At 47.5% G+C, this 21,438-nt stretch overlaps 1 protein-coding gene across 1 annotated transcript in view; it reads right to left on the reverse strand.

Annotated features, from left to right (window-relative positions):
* The window catches only part of LOC149437609 (uncharacterized), a 54,907-nt gene extending 37,701 nt beyond the window's left edge, over positions 1-17,206 (reverse strand). Inside the window, exons 1-3 of the mRNA XM_089660862.1 lie at positions 17,101-17,206; positions 9,239-9,292; positions 3,960-4,092 (exon numbers count right to left, since the gene is read on the reverse strand). Of these exons, the coding sequence (XP_089516988.1) occupies positions 3,960-4,092; positions 9,239-9,241 (136 nt within the window). The 5' untranslated portion in view covers positions 9,242-9,292; positions 17,101-17,206. The remainder of the gene's footprint in view (positions 1-3,959; positions 4,093-9,238; positions 9,293-17,100) is intronic.
* Between the last annotated feature and the right edge of the window lie 4,232 nt (positions 17,207-21,438).

A 21,438-nucleotide genomic window follows, 5' to 3' on the forward strand; every position in this document is an offset into this window, starting at 1 on the left:
TTCCTCCATTTGCAAGATGTTTTCTGGTTTCCTTGCATGAACAGCCAGTTTCAAAATCAATCCCCCAGAAACATTTCAATGGGATTCAAATCAAGCCTTTGACTAGGGCAGTCCAAAACCCTTTTTTTTAATTCTTTTTGAGCCATTACTTCCTGGATTTGTTAGCATCCTCGAAATCATCTTATTCATTGATCCACTTCCAGTATTGCATCAGATTTTTGGACAGATGGCCTCATTCTTATCAAGCATACTTTGATATGATGCAGAATTCATAGTTGACTTGATAACTGCCAAGCTGCCCAGGCCCTGAAGCATAAAGCAAACCCAAACCATAACATTTCTACCAACATGCTTCACAGTTGGTATGAGGCTCTTCTCTTGAAATGCTGTCACTGGTAACCAAACAGCTCTGTCATTGATTGATCCAGCACATTGTTCCAGAAAGGCCTGGTCTTTGCCTATATGCCTGCCTAAAAGTTTTGCTCTATTGTCATTTCTGAAAAGCAAATTTTTTTTTTTCACTGACACATTTCCTATGCAGGTTCAATCAGGCTTTCTGTAGCTGTATACTTATTGACATCGATAGTTTAAAAAAACGTTACCTGAATGCCCCACAATTATTTTTGTTAGTTCTTGAAGACTTCTTTTATAAGTGTTCAGCTCTTGGGTTGAAACTGCTGTGCGAGCCAGTCCTGGACAAATTCATAGTTTGAAATATTGGCCACTTGTAGGTTATTTTCCTTATAGTGTTATGATTCTCTCTGGTAGCTTTTAGAGAGTTCTATTTATCTTGGCATAATGACAACAGTACATGTCAATAGCAAAACACCAGGCACCTGACTTTTAAATAAAGATAGGTCCCACCTGCATAACCACTATGGAGGTTCTGATCATTGGGACCTAGTCTGGAACTCTGGATTCCAATGTCATTTCAAATGGTGGTGAGTGTAAGGGTGTACTTATATTTTCCATGTGACAAATCTGCATTTTTGAGAATCTAGATCAGTGGTCTCCAAACTGCAACCCTTTGCCAGCCTCTATCCAAACTTGGGGCATTATTCCTTCTATGTATACACTGCTCAAAAAAATTAAAGGAACACTTGGAAAACCCATCAGATCTCAATGGGGAAAAATATCATGCTGGATATCTATAATGATATGGATTGGGTAATGTGTTAGGAATGTAAGGATGCCCCATCGGTTTATGGAAATGAAAATTATCAACCTACAGAGGACTGAATTCAAAGATAACCCGCAAATCAAAGTGAAAAAATGATGCAGCAGGCTAGTCCATTTTGCTGAGATTTCATTGCAGCAATTCAAAATGGTACTCAGTAGTTTGTATGGCCCCCACGTGCTTGTATGCATGTCTGACAAAGTCGGGGGAGGCTCCTAATGAGATGATGAATGGTGTCGTGGGGTATTTCCTCCCAGATCTGGACCAGGGCATCACTGAGCTCCTGGACAGTCTGAGGTGAAACCTGGCGGTGTCGGATGGACTGAAACAGGATACCCTAGAGGTGTTCTATTATATTTAGGTCAGGCGAGCGTGGAGCCATTCAATGGTATCAATTCCTTCATCCTCCAGGAACTGCCTGCATACTCTCCCCACATGAGGCCGGGCATTGTCGTGCACCAGGAGGAACCCAGGACCCACTGCACTAGTGTAGGGTCTGGCAATGGGTCCAAGGATTTCATCCCGATACCTAATGGCAGTCAGGGTGCCATTGTCTAGCCTGTAGAGGTCTGTGCGTCTCTCCATGGGTATGCCTCCCCAGATCATCACTGACCCACCACCAAAACGGTCATGCTGAACGATGTTACAGGCACCATAATGTTCTCCATGGCTTCTCCAGACCCTTTCATGTCTGTCACATGTGCTCAGGGTGAACCTGCTCTCATCTGTGAAAAGCACAGGGCGCCAGTGGTGGACTTGCCAATTCTGGTGTTTGTTCAATGGCAAATGCCAATCGAGGTCTATGGTGCCGGGTAGTGAGCACAGGGCCCATTAGAGGATGTGGGGCCCTCAGGCCACCCTCATGAAGTCTGTTTTTGATTGTTTGGTCAGAGACATTCACACTGGTGACCTGCTGGGAGGTCATTTTGTAGGGCTCTGGAGGTACTCATCTTATTCCTCCTTGAAAAATAACGGTCCTGCTGATGGGTTAAGGACCTTCTATGGCCCTGTCCAGCTCTCCTAGAGTAACTGCCTGTCTCCTGGAATCTCCTCCATGCTCTTGAGACTGACTTGGGAGACACAGCAAACCTTTTGGCAATGGTACGTATCGATGTGCCATCCTGGAGGAGTTGGACCTCTGTAGGGACCAGGTATCACCTCATGCTGACCCTAGCCAAATGCAAAACTAGTGAAAAACAGTCAGAAAAGATGAGAAGGGAAAAAATGTCAGTGCCCTCCACTAGTAAAACCATTCCTGTTTTGGGGGTCATCTCATTGTTTCCCATCTAATGCACCTGTTAATTTCATTAAACCAAAACAGCTGAAACTGATTAACAATTAGGAGTTTAATTGACTTGATGCTATACTCTGATTAAAAAGTGTTCCTTTCATTCTTTTGAGCAGTGTATTAACAGCAAGACAGAGTTCCTGCCCCTGACACCAATGATTGGCCACTATTCCTCCCATTGATACCAATGATGGGCTACTATTCCTCCCACTGATACCAATGATGGGCTACTATTCCTCCCACTGATACCAATGATGGGCTACTATTCCTCCCACTGATACCAATGATGGGCTACTATTCCTCCCACTGATACCAATGATGGGCTACTATTCCTCCCACTGATACCAATGATGGGCTACTATTCCTCCCACTGATACCAATGATGGGCTACTATTCCTCCCACTGATACCAATGATGGGCTACTATTCCTCCCACTGATACCAATGATGGGCTACTATTCCTCCTACTGATACCAATGATGGGCCACTATTCCTCCCACTGATACCAATGATGGGCTACTACTCCTCCAACATCAACAAGGGGCACCTTCTCCTACTGACCACAGGTGCTATGTATTTTTTTTTTTTTTTTACTACCAACGACCACCAAACCTGAGACATGCTTTACTCCTACTGATGCTGGGACATGATCTACCCCCCCTGGCCACAATCTGCCCCCAGCCCCCCCAAAGTCTGAAGGACAGTAAACTGGCCCTTTGTTTAGAAAGTCTGGAGACTCCTGATCTAGATTATGAGAATGAATGCACCACGTCAATTTTGTCACTTGTTCAGGTATATCACCTTTATCTGTGGGCACTGTTTCAATGAAGATCTAAGGTTTGCCTGTTGAAATATATTGAGGAAAAAAAAAAAAAAAATCAACAATTTCCATGGGATGTACTTATTCATATGAACGCACACTCACAAGTATTCATACCGCTTGAAATTTTCCACATTTTGTCATGTTACAACCAAAATTTAAATGTATTTTATTGGGATTTTATGTGATAGACCAACACAAAGTGGCACATAATTGTGAAGTGGAAGGAAAGTGATAAATGGTTTTCAAAATTTTTGCAAATAAATGTCTGAAAAGTGTGGCGTACATTTGTATTCAGCCCCCTTTACTCTGATACCTCTAACTAAAATCTAGTGGAACCAATTGCCTTCAAAAGTCACCTAATTATTAAATAGAGTCCACCTGTGTGTAATCAACTTACCCTGAGCCTATGCTGGGGGGGGGGGGGGCACATCATCCCACTGGCTTGGGCACAGAGCACTGAACAGCTCTCAGACATCATTACGCCACCACAAGAGAAGAGGGAGTATCCCCAACACTAGCCTGGGTTTCAGGGGCTGGGGGGGTTGGAATCCCACTTAAATGACATTGCTTATGGTCTCTTTCACAGCAAGTTTTTGATAACTTTCAGATATCTACATTTTGTTTGCTGTGTAACAGTTGAGATACAGCAACCTTTGTGAAACATCCTCTTACCAAGGGAGCTCAGGGCCTGGTAATTTTCCATCATCACATCTTTGTAAAGATTCTTCTGTTCTTCACGTAGGGTGCGCCATTCCTCCTCAGAAAAGTACACGGCGACATCCTCAAAATCCTTAACACCTACATCCTTCATAAAGAGAAAAACAACACACAGGGTTATGGATGCGCACAAAAACTCTCCATTTTAGCATGCAGGCTGGTCTCCATTGTGTGCTGGTGCTAGCGGGGCAGTGCCTTGCATTATTACAAAGCAAGGCATTGTTAACTTTTCTTTAAATTAAGTTTAATGCCAAAGTGATATTTTTTCCATTTCTGTGCACCTGAGCTGCAGAGCAGAAAAATGATGGCGACTTTAGGTGAGCTCCAGTGCCTGGCGGAAAAATGCAGCATTTCTACATTTTTATACAGCACACTGCAGCCCACCTCAAGGCAGAATTGTAATGCAGACAGGGCAGATAGAAAACTAAAAAAGCATGGCACCCCTGCATTTCTGGCAGATAATTCACCACTTCGCCCAGAAAATCGTTGCAATTACAAATGTTTAGGCATTCTCATGTTTATCTCTTTTGTTTGTATTGGTTAGACACAAAAAAGCGGAGAAACAAAAAGCCAAATCTGACACATTCCACAGAAAACTCCCAAAACGGACAGGACAAAATTGGCACCTTCTCAAAATTGTAAGAAATTACTGCATTCCAAGTTTGTGATGCTCCTGTAATTTTTCATTAAACTCACCTGTATCAACTAACAGATCTTAATGTTCCTGTATCCACTGTGCGCAACATTGTCAAGAAGTTTACAGCCCGTGGCTCTGTAGCTAATCTCCCTGGACGTGGACGAAAGAGAAAAATTGATCAAAGATTGCAAAGAAGGATTGTTCGAATGGTGGCTAAATAATCTCAGTCAACTTCCAAATTCAAGCTGACCTTCAGGCACAACTGTGTCAGCTCACACTATACGTCACCATCTGAATGAAAAGGAACGCTACGGTAGGAGACCCAGGAGGATCCCACTGCTGACACAGAAACATAAAAAAAGCCAGGTTGGAGTTAGACAAAACTTACCTGAGGAACCCAAAAACCTTTTGGCAGAATATGCTTCTCTTTAAAGGCCTCACTACATTTTCTGAAAATTATGGACACAGTCCCTACAGTCAAACATTGTGGAGGGTCATTGATGTTTTGGGGTTGCTTTCCTGCTTCTGGCACTGGATTTCTTGGCCGTGTGCATGGCATTATGAAATCTGAAGACAACCAAAGAATTATGAGGTGCAGTGTAGGGCCGATGTCAAAAAGTTGGGTCTCCATCAGAGGTCATGGGTCTTACAGCAGGACAATGACCCAAAGCACATGTCAAAATGCCCTCAGAAATAGTTTCATACAAAGCACTGGAGAGTACTAAAATGGGCCAGCAATCTGACCAAATCTCAATCCCATAGAGCACCTGTGGAGAGATCTCAAAACAGCAGTTGGGAAAAGGAACCCTTCCAATCTGAGTGACCTGGAGCAGTTGGTGAAAGAAGAGTGGTCCACAATTCTAGTAGAGAGGTGAAAGAAGCGACTGAGTTCAGTTATTTTTTTTCCAAAGGGCATGCTACCAAATAGGCCAGTACAGTGGCAAAATGGTTAGCACTTCCACCTGGCAGCACTAGGGTAGTTGGTTCGAATCCCAACCACAGCACCATCTACCTGGAGTTTGCATGTTCTTCCTGTGCCTATGTAAATTTCCTCCAGGTACTCTGGTTTCCTTCCACACTCCAAAAACATGCTGGTAGGTAAATTGGTCCTAGTATGTGTATGACTGAATGTGAGTTAGTGACCTTCGATTGTACGCTCCTTGAGAGTTAGGGACTGATGTAAAAAGTACAATGCATGCAGGTAAAGTGCTGCGTAAATTTACAGTGCGATAAAAGTACCTGTAATAATAATAAATTAAATTGAGGGTTCAATTATTTTGTCCAGTCCATTTTTGGGGTTTTGTGTGGAATGTGTCAGATTTGGCTTTTTGTTTCTCCACTTTTTTTTGTGTCATACCAATACAAACAAAAGAAATAAACATGAGAAAGCCTACAAATTAGCAATTTTCTGGGTGAAGTAGTGCATTGTCTGACAGAAATGCAGGAGGGACAATATTTTTGGCCATGACTGTATTGTATCTGCCCTTGTAGTGACTGGCATTGATGAAGCACTCCAGCCCACCACACATAGTATGAACAAGCCGTTACACGTCCGCACATTAATACTTGAATGCTCAGTCTGGTCACAGGACGGCCTTCACAAATCTCAGAGGTGAAAGGCTTGGCATTGTTAAAGCAGATCTATAATTAACTTGTAATGAGAGAACTTCGATATCACATCATCATGCAGCTTATGGGCACTCGGCCAGCACTATAGACAGCTTGAGGAAGCATTTTCTGCTGGGGGGGGGGTGGGCTGCATAGTAACATGCACCAGAAAGATTTGACCCCAAAACTATGAGAGGTCAAAATGTGCCTGATGGATAACTAGCAGCACAGCGGGTATAAGAATCAACTGATCCTCTTCTCAACCTCCCTCCAAGGGCCACACATATAGGAAGAAAAAAAAGAGCTCCACGCTCTAAACAGTAAAATCTCGGGACACATTTTTATTTAAAATGGTTATAAACACTTACATCAAAGCAGATACTATCGGCACCAAACAAACTGCATATACCAAGATGCAACTCTCATGTGTGGTGACATCACAGCTTCGGCCTTAAACGTTTCGTCCGGTCCTTGGAGGGAGGTTGAGAAGAGGATCAGTTCATTAGCTCTATTGCTATTCATCCATCAGGTGCATTTTGACTTCTCATGATTTGGGGGTCAAACCTTTCTGGTAAGCCTTCAGGTGTGTCATGGTGGAGTGAATTATCATGGTGGAGCCCATATGAAGATTTAATACTTGTCCTCTCCTGTGATTAAAACGAATATCTCTCGATTCTCTTGAACCTCCACAATAAAAAGCCTTTGAAGCTGCAGCAGCTATCATGAGCTATGCTTAATTCCATCTGAACAACTTCAATCATCATCAATCCCCTCCCCACACTGATCTGTACTGCTGTTGCGCGCCCTCCCCGCACTGATCTGTACTGTTGTGGCGCGCCCTTCCCACACACTGATCTGTGCTGTTGTGGCGCGCCCTCCCCGCACTGATCTGTGCTGTTGTGGCGCGCCCTCCCCGCACTGATCTGTGCTGTTGTGGCGCGCCCTCCCCGCACTGATCTGTGCTGTTGTGGCGCGCCCTCCCCGCACTGATCTGTGCTGTTGTGGCGCGCCCTCCCCGCACTGATCTGTGCTGTTGTGGAGCGCCCTCCCCGCACTGATCTGTGCTGTTGTTGCGCCCCCTCCCCGCACTGATCTGTGCTGTTGTTGCGCGCCCTCCCCGCACTGATCTGTACTGTTGTTGCGCGCCCTCCCCGCACTGATCTGTACTGTTGTTGCGCGCCCTCCCCGCACTGATCTGTACTGTTGTTGCGCGCCCTCCCCGCACTGATCTGTACTGTTGTGGCGCGCCCTCCCCCACACTGATCTGTACTGTTGTGGCGCGCCCTCCCCCACACTGATCTGTACTGTTGTTGCGCGCCCTCCCCCACACTGATCTGTACTGTTGTTGCGCGCCCTCCCCCACACTGATCTGTACTGTTGTTGCGCGCCCTCCCCCACACTGATCTGTACTGTTGTTGCGCGCCCTCCCCCACACTGATCTGTACTGTTGTTGCGCGCCCTCCCCCACACTGATCTGTACTGTTGTTGCGCGCCCTCCCCCACACTGATCTGTACTGTTGTTGCGCGCCCTCCCCCACACTGATCTGTACTGTTGTTGCGCGCCCTCCCCCACACTGATCTGTACTGTTGTTGCGCGCCCTCCCCCACACTGATCTGTACTGTTGTTGCGCGCCCTCCCCCACACTGATCTGTACTGTTGTTGCGCGCCCTCCCCCACACTGATCTGTACTGTTGTTGCGCGCCCTCCCCCACACTGATCTGTACTGTTGTTGCGCGCCCTCCCCCACACTGATCTGTACTGTTGTTGCGCGCCCTCCCCCACACTGATCTGTACTGTTGTTGCGCGCCCTCCCCCACACTGGTCTGTACTGTTGTTGCGCGCCCTCCCCCACACTGGTCTGTACTGTTGTTGCGCGCCCTCCCCCACACTGGTCTGTACTGTTGTTGCGCGCCCTCCCCCACACTGATCTGTACTGTTGCTTCGCGCCCTCCCCACACTGATCTGTACTGTTGTTGCGCGCCCTCCCCACACTGATCTGTACTGTTGTTGCGCGCCCTCCCCACACTGATCTGTACTGTTGTTGCGCGCCCTCCCCACACTGATCTGTACTGTTGTTGCGCGCCCTCCCCACACTGATCTGTACTGTTGTTGCGCGCCCTCCCCACACTGATCTGTACTGTTGTTGCGCGCCCTCCCCACACTGATCTGTACTGTTGTTGCGCACCCTCCCACTTACATCTAAACCATTTCTCGGCCTGCAATCATTTGTTCCAAAGCATTATATAAAAGAACCCATTGTTGGCGTTTTTAGATGTTAAATAAATTGGTACTGTGCAACGGTGAGGACTGCTGTCAACACCTATCGCACTCTAACTGGAATGTGTAAATACATATAAACATTAGGGTGTAGCGCTGATCGTAAAAAGGTCAAGTATTGTAACCCCCTCAATGGGAGTGTATTTTCTATATGATGGGTTTGGATCTCTGAAATGCCAAAAAACCTCCCCGTACTACAGGACACCTTCCTCCTTCCTAGAACTGAGGAAATGAATGAGATGATCCTTGGGAGTCCTACCGTTCTTTTAGATGTGCATGATTAAGCAACTGATCATCAGATTGCAGACCTAAAGTCTGCAGCACCGAGTGGCCAGCAAGGAAGAGCATGCACACCTAAATAGACACCAGAGATATGTTGAAAGAAGATGCGGGGCAGGGTGCTGTGATGTTTGCAGGGGCCTCTCAGCTTTTCCCAGCAAACTTGGACCAAAGACCAGCAGAAAGGCCAAGTGATTACTTTACTGCATCTCAAGAGAGTTGTTTCTTGAGCACAAAATGATTTGAATGAAACATTTTAAGTGCATATTTATCGAGGGGGAGAGAGGGAACAAGGGAATGCATTATAAGAGTACATTACACTTTATCTTTAATATTTAAAAGGCAATCTCCAGAATTAAAAAAATCCTTAATGTGTTCTTATAATTATAATGTCTGCTTTTCCAGCAAACGCCAGGAGCAGAGGCTACTCACCATTCTCTGGTCCAATGTACTTTGTAGAGCGGAGGGCACCAGTCTTACAAATTGCTACAGAAAAGAAAACGTGCAACAGTTAGAAAATTACAGAAAAAAGAGAAACTGATAACACCTCTTTGTGCTGCGATTACCATCTGAAGCCGGTTTCTACACTGCCACATTTTGTCTTGTCTATACTTTGGGGCTGTGCTGGAAATAATTTCATACACAAGGGGGCCGATTTACTAAAACTTGAGAGTGCAAAATCTGGTGCAGTTGTGCATGGCAGCCAATCAGCTTCTAGCTTCAGCTTGTTCAATTAAGCTTTGACCAAAAAAAATGTAAAGTTAAATGGTTTCTATGTAGAGCTGCACCAGATTTTGCACTCTCCAGTTTTAGTAAATCAAACCCAAAGATTTATATATATACACCATTGGATGATGCTATGCGGACCTTCACAGGAGACCAGATGGATTCAGAGACTGGGGGTAGCCACCATGTATTCGGTATGACATATACCTACATTTATGCATTTTGTTTATATTTTCATTGGGACCATTTTCGATTCTTTTATCGATATCATGTAAACATTTTGATGGCTACTCTGTGCGCAAATACCAGGCGATCCAGATGGATGGTTTCCCCATTTTTGTCTTCATTGTTATTGTATTTCACCTTTGACACAGACTGTGTGGCCAGCTCAGTGGATTGCTTTAAAAAAGTCCTGGATTCTTTCTTGGATACACAGAATATAACTGGATATAACATTTATTAGGTAAAGTCGATCCAGGGAATATCCGATTGCCTCCCGGGGGATCAGGAAGGAATTTATTTCCCTGCAGAACCAACTTGGATCATGCTTTGCTGGGTTTTTGGCTTTCCTCTGAATCAACTGTGGGTATAGGATAACTTTTTTTTTATGCTTGAACTGGATAGACTTTTGTATTTTTACAGCCAGACTAACTATGTAAGAATAAAGCCAACTTCCAAAATTTTTATTTAGAATAGAGCCAGCTATTCATCACAATAAAATATAATCAATTAAACATTTTGATTTGAATACTAGAAATCCACTGGAAAAATTAAAATCTGGTTAAAAAAGAATTTTATATGATAGATCAACACAAATTGGCACATAATTGTGAAGTGGAAGGGAAATGATAAATGGTTTTCAAAATTTTTTTACAAATAAATATCTTAAAAGTATGGTGTGCAGTTGTACTCAGCCCCCTTTACTGATACCCCTAAAGTCTAGTGGAATCAACTGCCTCCAGAAGTCACCTAATTAGTAAATAAAGTTTAGTTAAAGCAGGGCTAAGTTATAAAAAATATCCCAAGCTTTGAACATCTCCTGGCGCACTGTTCAATCCAGCATCCAAAAATGAAGAGCATGGCACAACTGCAAACCTACCAAGACATGGCCGTCCACCTAAACTGACAGGTCGGGCAAGGAGAGCATTAATCAGAGAAGCAGCCAAGAGGCCCATGGGAACTCTGGAGGAGCTGCAGAGATCCACAGCTCAGGTGGGAGAATCTGTCCACAAGACAACTATTAGTCGTGTACTCCACAAATCTGGCCTTTATGGAAGAGGGGCAAGAAGAAAGACATTGTTGAAAGAAAGTCATAAAAAGTCCCATTTGAAGTTTGTGAGAAGCCATGTGGGGGACACAGCAAACATGTGAAAGATGGTCTGGTCAGACGAGACCAAAATTTTACTTTTTGGCCTAAAAGCAAAATGCTGTGTGTGGCGGAAAACTAACACTGCACATCACCCTGAACAAACCATCCCCACTGTGAAACATGGTGGTGACAGCATCATGTTGTGGGGATGCTTTTCTTCAGCAGGATCAGGGAAGCTGGTCAGAGTTGATGGGAAGATGGATGGAGCCAAATACATGGCAATCCTAGAAGAAAACCTGTTAAGAGTCTGCAAAAGACTTGAGACCGGGGCGGATGTTCACCTTCAAGCAGGAAACAGCACTAAACATCCAGCCAGAGCTACAATGGAATGGTTTAGATCACAGGTGTCAAACTGGAGGCCAAACTACAAGTCCCATGAGACATTGCAAGATTTACATTTACAAGCATGACTCCCAAAGGTACATGCATGATGGGACTTGTAGTTTCGCAACAGCTGGAGGGCCACCAGTTTGACACCCCTGGTTTAGATCCAAGCATATTCATGTGTTAGAATGGCCAAGTCAAACTCCAGACTTAAATCCAATGCAGAATCTGTGGCAAGACTTGGAAATTGCTGTTCCCAGACACTCTCTATCCAATCTGACAGAGCTTGAGCTATTTTGCAAAGAAGAATGTGCAGAAATGTCCCTCTCTAGATGTGCAAAGCTGGTAGAGACATCCCCAAAAAGACTTGCAGCTGGAAAGGGGGTCCTACAAAGTATTGACTCTGGGGGGATGAATACAAATGCTGCCACACTTTTCAGATGTTTATTTGTAAAACAAATTTGAAAACCATTTATCATTTTCCTTCCATTTCACAATTATGTGCCACTTTGTGTTGGTCTATCACATCAAATCCAAATAAAATACATTTACATTTTTGGTTGTAACATGACAAAATGTGGAAAATATCAAGGGGTATGAATACTGCAAGGCACCGTAAATCTGACTACCCTCTCCCCAAACTGACAATGCTGCTGTCCAAGGGTGTCTCCTTAGCTACTCTAGTGGAGTGGAGATATTCTAAGACGGGAAATGTCCAGATCACCAGGTGAAATAAAGGGTAAAAAAAAGCCTAAACAAGAAAACAAATGCAGCCACAACATCTGATTGGGAATATGCTATATATCACATTTTTGTGTTTAATACGGCTTTAAATCTCATATTGATTTATTTGTGTATACCACAAATCTCCTTCTTGTGGATTTTCATTTCTTAATGTGAAGCCAAGCTATCGGCAAGCATTCCCCGCAAAGTCTCATTGCTGAAAAAACGACGTGCTGAAGAGGTTACAATTTTACCAAAGAGCACATTGACTGGCCTAAAGAGAAATGGCACAACATTTTGTGGACTGATGAAAGTAAGATTGTTCTTTTTGGGTCTAGTGGCCGGAGACAGTTTGTCAGACGACCCCCAAACACTGAATTCAAGTCAGACAACACTGTGAAGACAGTGAAGCATGGTGGTGCAAGCATCATGATATGGGGATGTTTCTCATACTACGGTGTTGGGCCTATTTATCGCATACCAGGGATCATGGATCAGTTTGAATACATCAGAATACTTGAAGAGGTCATGCTGCCTTATGCTGAAGAGGAAATGCCCTTAACCCCTTCACGCCTAAGAGTATAAATAAAACTTAAAGCCCAAGTAAAATTTCACAACTTTGACATGTGTTAGTAAAATCGTACATATCACCACAACTACTTTGTACATCCAGGTAGATTATATTTGTTTTTTTCAGGACAAATTGGGCTTTCATTTGGTGGTAAATGATAACGGCTATCTGATTTTTTTTGTATTATTATTATCAAAGGAAAACTGGCCCAAAATATTAAAAAAAAAAAGTTAAATTTAGCTGTGTGTTTCTTATTACTACCATAACCTATCACCAAAGAACAACCCAAAATAAATTTTCCAGCTCTTGACGATCACACAGATACCATATATGTGTATATTATTTGTTGTTTGTACCCGTAGTACAGCCCAGAAACAATAGTGAGCATTTTGTTTTTTTATTACCTAAAACATACTGACAAAAAAAAAAAAAAAATCCTGACCTTTGACCTTGACCCAAACACTAACCCTGGCACTGAACTAGAGCAAACCTTGATCTAGGTATTTTTTATTTATTTTTTAATATTTATGAATCTTTTTCTTTACAGTTTTTATTTTCTCTATGCGGGGGGGGGGGGAGAACGAGAGGGGGAGAACGAGAGGGGGAGAACGAGAGGGGGAGAACGAGAGGGGGAGAACAAGAGAGACACAATGCATCTCTAGCCTCCAATCAGAGAGGAAAAAAAAAACAAGGGGGGCGGGCTTCACAGTGACTGATCACTGTGATAGCCAATTTGCAATCATGTGACCTCGAATCGGGAGTCCCAGGTCCCGATCATTAGAATGGGAACCGGGGCTTAAAGGGACACTCTGGTCTGTGTGCTGGTAGCGTGCTATGCAATGCGGTCCCAGCACAAAGACAGGTGCACAAATATGTGGCTCCACGGAAAAAAGCCTAGTTCTCTAAGGCCGCATATTTGTGTGACGTCGGCGTCAAGGGGTTAAAATATTTTAACAAGACAATGATCCCAAACACACCAGTAGGTGAGCAGCATCTTGGTTCCAAACATACAAGATCAATGTTATGGAGTGGCCAGCCCAATCCCTGGACCTTAATCCTATAATAACAAAAAAAAACAAACTTGTGGGGTGACATCAAAAATGCTGGGTTTGTTTTTTTTTTCCTAATCTAGGGCTGGAATACCTGTTCACAGGGGCCAGAAGTTGGGTGACTCCATGCAACACAGATGTACAGCAGTTCTCAGAAACAGTGCGACTACAACCAAATATTTGTTCAGCAATTCACAGGAAAGCAAAATCCTCAAACAGTTTTCAGTTTATACAGTCAATGTTTGAGTTTGTAAAGAAAAATGCACTGACTGCTATTGTTTTTGAACAGTCTAATATTCCATTTACTTTACTTTCTGTAAATAACAAATTTGAAACAATTTCCTTCATGTTTTGATTTGGAATAGACTGTACAATGTTCCCAATGCATCAGCGATATACCTGTCACTGGTGCAATGTTTTCCAGGCTCCTTTGGACAAAAATAATAAATGCACTTTTTTTTTAACCTCCCCTGGCGGTATTTCCGAGTGTAGCTCGGGGTTAACTTTCAGTACCAGAAGCGGTAATCCCGAGATACACTACCCTGCAGCGTTGCTCTGGGATCCGAGCACTTACCTTGTCCTGCGCTCCCGCGATGTCCCCCCCTGCAGTGTCCCCTGCAATGTCCTCCGGCCGATGCCATCATCCGTCTTCCGGGGTTCTATTCCCTGCGAGCGTCGGGACGTACGGGGACGGAACCGCGGGAATTTAAAAAATGTAAAAATTTGACATTCACTCAATACACTAAAATCTGATAGTATTACATTACTGTATCAAATCATTTCACATACATTTTGTCCCGAGTGCTTTGGTATGGGGTATGATGGTGATCAGGATGTTGGTACGGAGGTGATCAGGGCGCCGCTATGGGGGCATGGCGGTAATCAGGGCGCCGCTATGGGGGCATGGCGGTAATCAGGGCGCCGCTATGGGGGCATAGCGGTGATCAGGGCACTGGTATGGCGGTGATCAGGGTGCTGGTATGAGGGTATGGCGGTGATCAGGATGCTGGTATGAGGGTATGGCGGTGATCAGGGCGCTGGTATGGGGGTGATCAGGACACTGGTATGGCGGTGATGAAGATGCTGGTATGGGGGTATAGGGGTGATCAGGGCACTGGTATGGGGGTATGGGGTATGGCGGTGATCAGGGCGCTGGTATGGGGTATGGCAGTGATCAGGGCGCTGGTATGGGGTATGGCCATGTTATTGTGTGCACTGAGACAGGTGACAGGGCTGGCTGTATAGTTTATTATTGATTACAATGGGACAGTGATCAGTGATCAGGCTGACACTGTAGTCTGTGAATGTACAAGCACTGTGACCGGCTGCTGCATTGCTTCTCTATGTTCTCATACTGACAGCAAAGAGAAGAAATATTTACTTCCATTTTCAGCGTTTACTATGTGATTGGTCACAGCAATCACATGGTAAAACACCATGTGATCACCCGGACACAGCGCTAATGTGATCTTATGTCCGGGTGTCACACCAATCGCAGGGCTCCCGGGTGCGCGCTCTTTGAGCTGCCGATGTGGGCCGACACACAGGTACGTTAGCCTGCATTGGCAAATCTTCCTGTCTGCCATCAATAGGCAATGAGCGGACAGGAAGAGGTTAAAGCGGTATTAAACCCAAAAGTAAACATATTATATTGCACCTTATTAATTCTTAGACATGATGGCTGCATTTGTTTTCTTTTTTTAGGCTCTGTCTTCTATTTTCACCTGGTGATCCAACCAGTGTTATTTTTTCAGCAAAACAAGCTGTCCTGCAGATGTAGCAGTTACAGGAATGACACAAACCACTGACCACCGACAGTGGCGCTTACAACGAGCAGCTTTTATTGATGTAAAAACTTTATTGCAAAAAAAAAAAAAAACATTGCTGTAACAGATTATGTAGTATTAGTTGGAGTTTGGCTTTGATGTGTTAGTGTATCTAAATCTGCTAGTCCAATGAACACTCCCCTCCCTCCAGACTGACTATGCTGCTGACTGCTGTGCCGCCTGTGCTCCTTCATCCAGAGTGGGGGCGCTGTAATACAGGAGGGGTGGCCAGATCACCAGGTGAAAAACAGGGAAAACTAAAGTAGCCGCCACACATAATGGCAGGTCAACTGCAATATCTTACATTTTTGGTTTAATACCGCCGTAAGCTGTCAGTGGTCATAATGTTATGGCGGATCGGTGTGAATATTTCAGATCTCATTTTTCGCTGTCTCACGACATCGCCCCCCCCCAGCCCACATGTCCCAGTAGAGCACCCCCCCAGTACCACACCTCCAGCCCCCATGCCCCAGTAGAAGCCCCCCCAGTCCAGTACCAGCCCCCATGTCCCAGTAGAAGCCCCCCCAGCTATGTCCCAGTAGAAGCACCCCAGTACCGCCCTCAGCCCTCATGTCCCAGTAGTAGCCCCCCCAGCTATGTCCCAGTAGAAGCACCCCAGTACCGCCCCCATGTCCCAGTAGTAGCCCTCCCAGCCATGTCCCAATAGAAGCTCCCCAGTCCCACTCCTCCAGCCCCCATGTCCCGGTAGAAGACCCCCCAGTCCCACTCCTCCAGCCCCCATGTCCCGGTAGAAGACCCCCCAGTCCCACTCCTCCAGCCCCCATGTCCCGGTAGAAGACCCCCCAGTCCCACTCCTCCAGCCCCCATGTCCCGGTAGAAGACCCCCCAGTCCCACTCCTCCAGCCCCCATGTCCCAGTAGAAGCCCCCCAGTACCACCCCCAGCCCCCATGTCCCAGTAGAAGACCCCCCAGTCCCACTCCTCCAGCCCCCATGTACCAGTAGAAGACCCCCCCTCCAGTACTGCCCCCCATGTCCTAGTAGAAACTCCCCCCCAGTACCAGTAGAAGCACCCCAGCCCCAGTAGAAGACCCCCCAGTACCATTCCCGGGCCTCCATGTCCCAGTAGAAGCCCCCCCCAGACCCCATATCCCAGTAAAAGACCCTCCCAGTACCACCCCCCAGCCCCAGTAGAAGTCCCCCCCCATGTACCAATAGAAGCCCCCCAGCCCCCATGTCCCAGTAGAAGTCCCCCCCCCCCATGTACCAATAGAAGCCCCCCAGCCCCCATGTCCCAGTAGAAGTCCCCCCCCCCCCCCATGTACCAATAGAAGCCCCCCAGCCCCCATGTCCCAGTAGAAGACCCCCCACCAGCCCCCATGTCCCAGTAGAAGACCCCCCCAGTACTGCCCCCCCAGACCCAGTAGAAGCCCCCCAGTGCAGTCCATGGGGTGATGATCAATGATCAGTATTGGAAGGTCACCCCACCAGTAAAGCCCCCCTGGGTGTCAATATAAAACGTTGCCCCATATTAATGGGTGAAGTTCCCTCCCTGTATCCCCGGCTGGAGCCCCCCAGGACAGCGCCCAGCACACTGTGACCCCAGCGGTGTCCCCGCTCACACATCTGTACAGGTGACACTCCTGCCAGGCGCTCCCCGGAGCCCAGCCGTCACGTGACCCGCCCCCCCGGCCGCACAGTACAGAGCGGAGATCACACATTATCCACAATACACATGAGGCCATACCTGCCTGCTGCTGCCTCCAATCACAACGTCACGTGACCCCCGGGGCTCCGGGTTGGCCGGGGGTTTTCACACTGATTCTTCTTTCGCTAGGAATGCTGGGAGTAGTTCCGGCGCCTCTTCGTTGTATGACAGCGGAGGAGGAGCCGGACTACATCTCCCAGAATCCCCGCCGGCCAGAGCGGTCAGGTGACCCGGAGGGGCCAATCAGTGGCGATAGATGGTTTGTTATTGTAATTTTGAAATGCATTGAAGTGTGCGGATAATGAGTCCGGAGAGGATGAAGTTGGGGACTTTGTCGTTGTCACACACAGGGGGATGGGAGATGGTCCTAGATTGTGGTTCATATTGTGTGTGGCAACATTGTGAATTGTGTAATCATACAATATGAATGAGGCGCCATTTACATCCATGCAGCGCGCAAATGCACTTTGTATGCGTGGCATGTATGGGGCAGCCCATTCGCTTGAATACGCTTCCCGAATTTCCAAAATAATCTCTCGCGCCTTGTTTTTTTTCTACTGTACATTGTGGTGTGTCTGCCCTGCGACAAACATGTATTTGCTAACAATGGCACTGCAAGCGAAACGCGTTTTTCTCATGCTCCCGGAACACACAGATGTGACAGGGCCTCAGTGTGGCAGGATGCAATGACAAATAAACGCAGGAGACTTTCATGTCACAATAATTTCTACTCCAATCACCAACATGTGTCCATATAAGGGCACTGATGTCATCAACATCCCACCCAGGGGCGGACTGACCATTTGGAAACTCAGGCACTGCCTGGGGTCAATAGGGGGCCCCATGAGATGCCCCTGGTACCTTTTTCATAGGCTTTTTTGAGTTTGGGCAAGGACACAGGGGCCCCATGATCCCCTGTTGCCTGGGGGCCCCATGAGTTGTCAGTCTGCCCCTGATCCCGCCCCTTTTTTATGTGTACTTTGTGCATATACAGACAGTACATGCTAGGGTTGTCACCTCATCCCTTTAAATCCGAATGCATATTAATTACACAGGTTCTGTGGTCGATTAAGGTGGTAATTATTAGTATTATTATTATACAGTATTTATACAGCGCCAAAGGGTTTGCTCAGCGCTGTACAATAGCAAAGGGGACAACATGAGACAATACAGTAACAATACAATACACAAGGGGGTCAAGGGCCCTGCTCTTTCGAGCTAACAATCTAAGAGGGAGGGGAGGTGGAACAGGAGGAAGTGGCTGTGGGGGATGGAGTGGTAGGAGGAGTGGAGGAGATCGGCTGTTAGGTGAGGGTGGGGTAGGCTTCCCTGAAGAGATGGGTTTTCAGGGTGCGCCTGAAGGTGAGGAGGGTAGGTGACAGTCTGATGGATTGGGGTAGGGAGTTCCAGAGGATGGGGGAAGTCCTGGAGTCGGGCGTGGGAGGAGGAGACCAGGGAGCTAGAGAGTGGGAGGTCCTGTGAGGAGCGAAGAGTACGGGTTGGGTGGTATTTGGGTATCAGGTCGGTTAGGTAGTTTGGGGCAGCGTTATGAATGGCTTTGTATGTCAGAGTTAGTCATTTGAATTTGATGCGTTGGGCAATCGGGAGCCAGTGGAGGGAATGACAGAGGGGGGTGGCAGATGTGGAGCGGTTGGTGAGGTGGATGAGTCTGGCCGCTGAGTTCAGGATAGACTGGAGTGGGGATAGCGTTCGTTTGGGTAGGCCAGTGAGGAGGGAGTTGCAGTAGTCCAGGCGTGAGATGATGAGGGAGTGTACGAGTTGTTTAGTAGTGTCTGGGGTGAGGAACGTACGTATCTTGGAGATGTTGCGGAGGTGGAGCCTGCATGAATTTGATAGTGATTGGACATGAGGTTGTAAGGAAAGGTTTGAGTCCAGGGTGACACCCAGGACTTTGGCGTGTGGGGTGGGAGTGATGGTGGCGTTGTTAGTCATGATGGAGAGGATGGGGGGGCACGCGCTGGAAGACCAGGAGCTCGGTTTTGGACAGGTTTAACTTGAGGAAATGGAGCGACATCCTGTCTGATATGTCGTTCAATAGGTGGGCGATACGGTACGGAGAGTGAGGAGGTGAGGTGGGGGGTGGAGAGGTAAATTTATCTGTCGTTGGCATAGAGGTGATAGTTGAAGCCCCTGGGAGTGTATCAGTTTGCCGAGGGAGGAGATGTAGATGGAGAAGAGAAGGGGTCCGAGGACAGAGCCTTGGGGGACTCCAGCAGAGAGGGGGAGGTGGCAGCATTATAGGTGATGCTGAAGGAGCGTTGGGATAGGTAGGAGGAGAACCAGGAGAGAGCAGCGTCCCTGATGCCGAAGGAGTGCAGTTTGGTAAGGAGGAGGGGGTGGTTGACAGTGTCAAAGGCCGTGGAGAGGTTGAGGAGCAGGAGGACTGAGTAGTGGCCATTAGCTTTGGCGGTTAGCAGGTCGTTAGTGATTTTCAGTAGGGCGGTTTCGGTGGAGCGTAGGGGACGGAAGCCAGACTGTAGTGGATCAAGGAGGTTGTTATCAGTCAGGTGGGCGCTTAGGCGATTGTAGGCTAAGCGCTCAAGGAGCTTGGAAGTGAATGGTAGCAGGAAGATGGGTCTAAGGTTGTTTAGGTCAGTGGGGTCAAGGGAGGGTTTTTTGAGTATGGGGGTGATGTGTGCGTGCTTTAGGGGGGAGGGGAATGTGTCAGTAGAGAGGGAGAGATTGAAGATGTGGGTGAAGGAGCATAGGATGGAGGAGGGGGGTGACTGGAGGAGTTGTGAGGGGATAGGGTCCAGGGGGCAAGTGGTGAAGTGGGCTTCAGTGTAGACCTTAGTGACCTCAGTGGTAGCAGGGCTGAAGGAGCGAAGCATTGGGCAGGTGATAGTGTGCGGGGTGTTAGGTATGGTGGGGGGGCAGTGCGGTTACGAGGTCAGAGGAGGGGAGAGTTGAGGGGGTGATGGAGGGAGGGGGGCTAGGTGGAGAGGTAGTTTGTGAATTGACAATGTCCTTATGGATTGCGTCAATCTTGTTTTGGAAATGATTGGCAATCTCGTGGGCAGTGAGTGAGGTACTGAGTGGAGGTGGGGGGGGGGGAGAGCAGGGATTTGAAAGTGGAGTAGAGCCGGCGAGGACAGGTGGAGAGGGTGTTGGTGAGGGTTACGAAATAGGCTTGCTTGGCGGCGTGGAGGGAGGTGGTGTAGGTGAGGAAGGTGGATTTGTAGAGGGAGAACGCACGAAGGGATCTGGTTTTGCTCCATAATTGCTCCAGTGCGCGACTGCGTCGTTTGAGACATTTTGTATGGTCATTCTGCCAGGGTTGAAGCGGTCGGGATCTGATGTTACGCGTGGTTAGGGGTGCCAGGGAGTCGAGGGCAGCCGACAGTGAGTCATTGTACGCAGTAGTGGCCAGGTCGGGGCATGACAGTGGAAGGATACTGTCGTACAGACGGTCAGCTGCCGGGTGGAGATGGGCCGGGTTCAGGTTGCGGAGGTTACGGCTGGTGATGGTTTGACGCTTTGGGGGGGAGGGGAGTTAGAGGAGGGGGAGATAGAAAACGTGAGGAGGTGGTGCTCAGAGAGGGGGAAGGGGGTGTTAGTGAAGTTGTGGAGGGTGCAGAGGTGGGAGAAAACAAGGTCCAGGGTGTTCCCATCGGTGTGGGTGGAGGACTGTGTTGCTGTGTGAGCGTGAAAGAGGAGGTTAGGAGGAGGAGTTGGGAAGTAGCCGGGTTGTTGACGTTGATGGGGATGTTGAAATCCCCGAGGATGATGGTCGGTAGCTCGGAGGAGAGGAAGAAGGGAAGCCAGGCGGCAAAGTCGTCCAGGAAGAGGAATACGGATCCAGGAGGCCGATAGATTACTGCAATCCTCAGGGGGGTGGGAGAGAAGAGCCGGAAGCAGTGGGCTTCGAAGGAGGAGATGGATATGGAGGGGGGGTTAGGGAGGACCTGGAAGGTGCTCAGCTGTGGCAGGAGCATGCCGGCCCCACCGCCTCTGCGACCACTCGGTCTGGGTGAGTGGGTCCAGACGAGGCCTCCATAGGAGAGTGCTGCAGGGGAGGTGGAGTCAGTGGCTTGGATCCAGGTTTCGGTGACTGCTAGGAGGTTGAGGGAGAGAAAGAGGTCATGGATGGCGTTGAGCTTGTTGCAAACCAAACGGGCATTCAGGAGTGCAACTGAGAGAGGAGGGGTGGATGCGGGGAGGAGGGGGACGGGTATAAGGTTGAGGGGGTTGGCGGGAGCAGGGGGGTGCCAAGAGGGGGAGTGGGGAGGTGGGGGGCCAGGGTTCTGGGAGATGTCCCTGGCGGTTAGGAGTAATTAAAGTGTTACTAAACCCCGGACCCTGCATTCATTATATCTGGTCTCCCAGGGCCCTGCATTTACTATATCTGCTCTCCCT

Source organism: Staurois parvus, unplaced genomic scaffold, assembly GCF_062004578.1.
Source record: "Staurois parvus isolate SC_StPar_1 unplaced genomic scaffold, SC_StPar_1.0 ptg001284l, whole genome shotgun sequence".
Lineage (NCBI taxonomy): Eukaryota > Metazoa > Chordata > Amphibia > Anura > Ranidae > Staurois > Staurois parvus.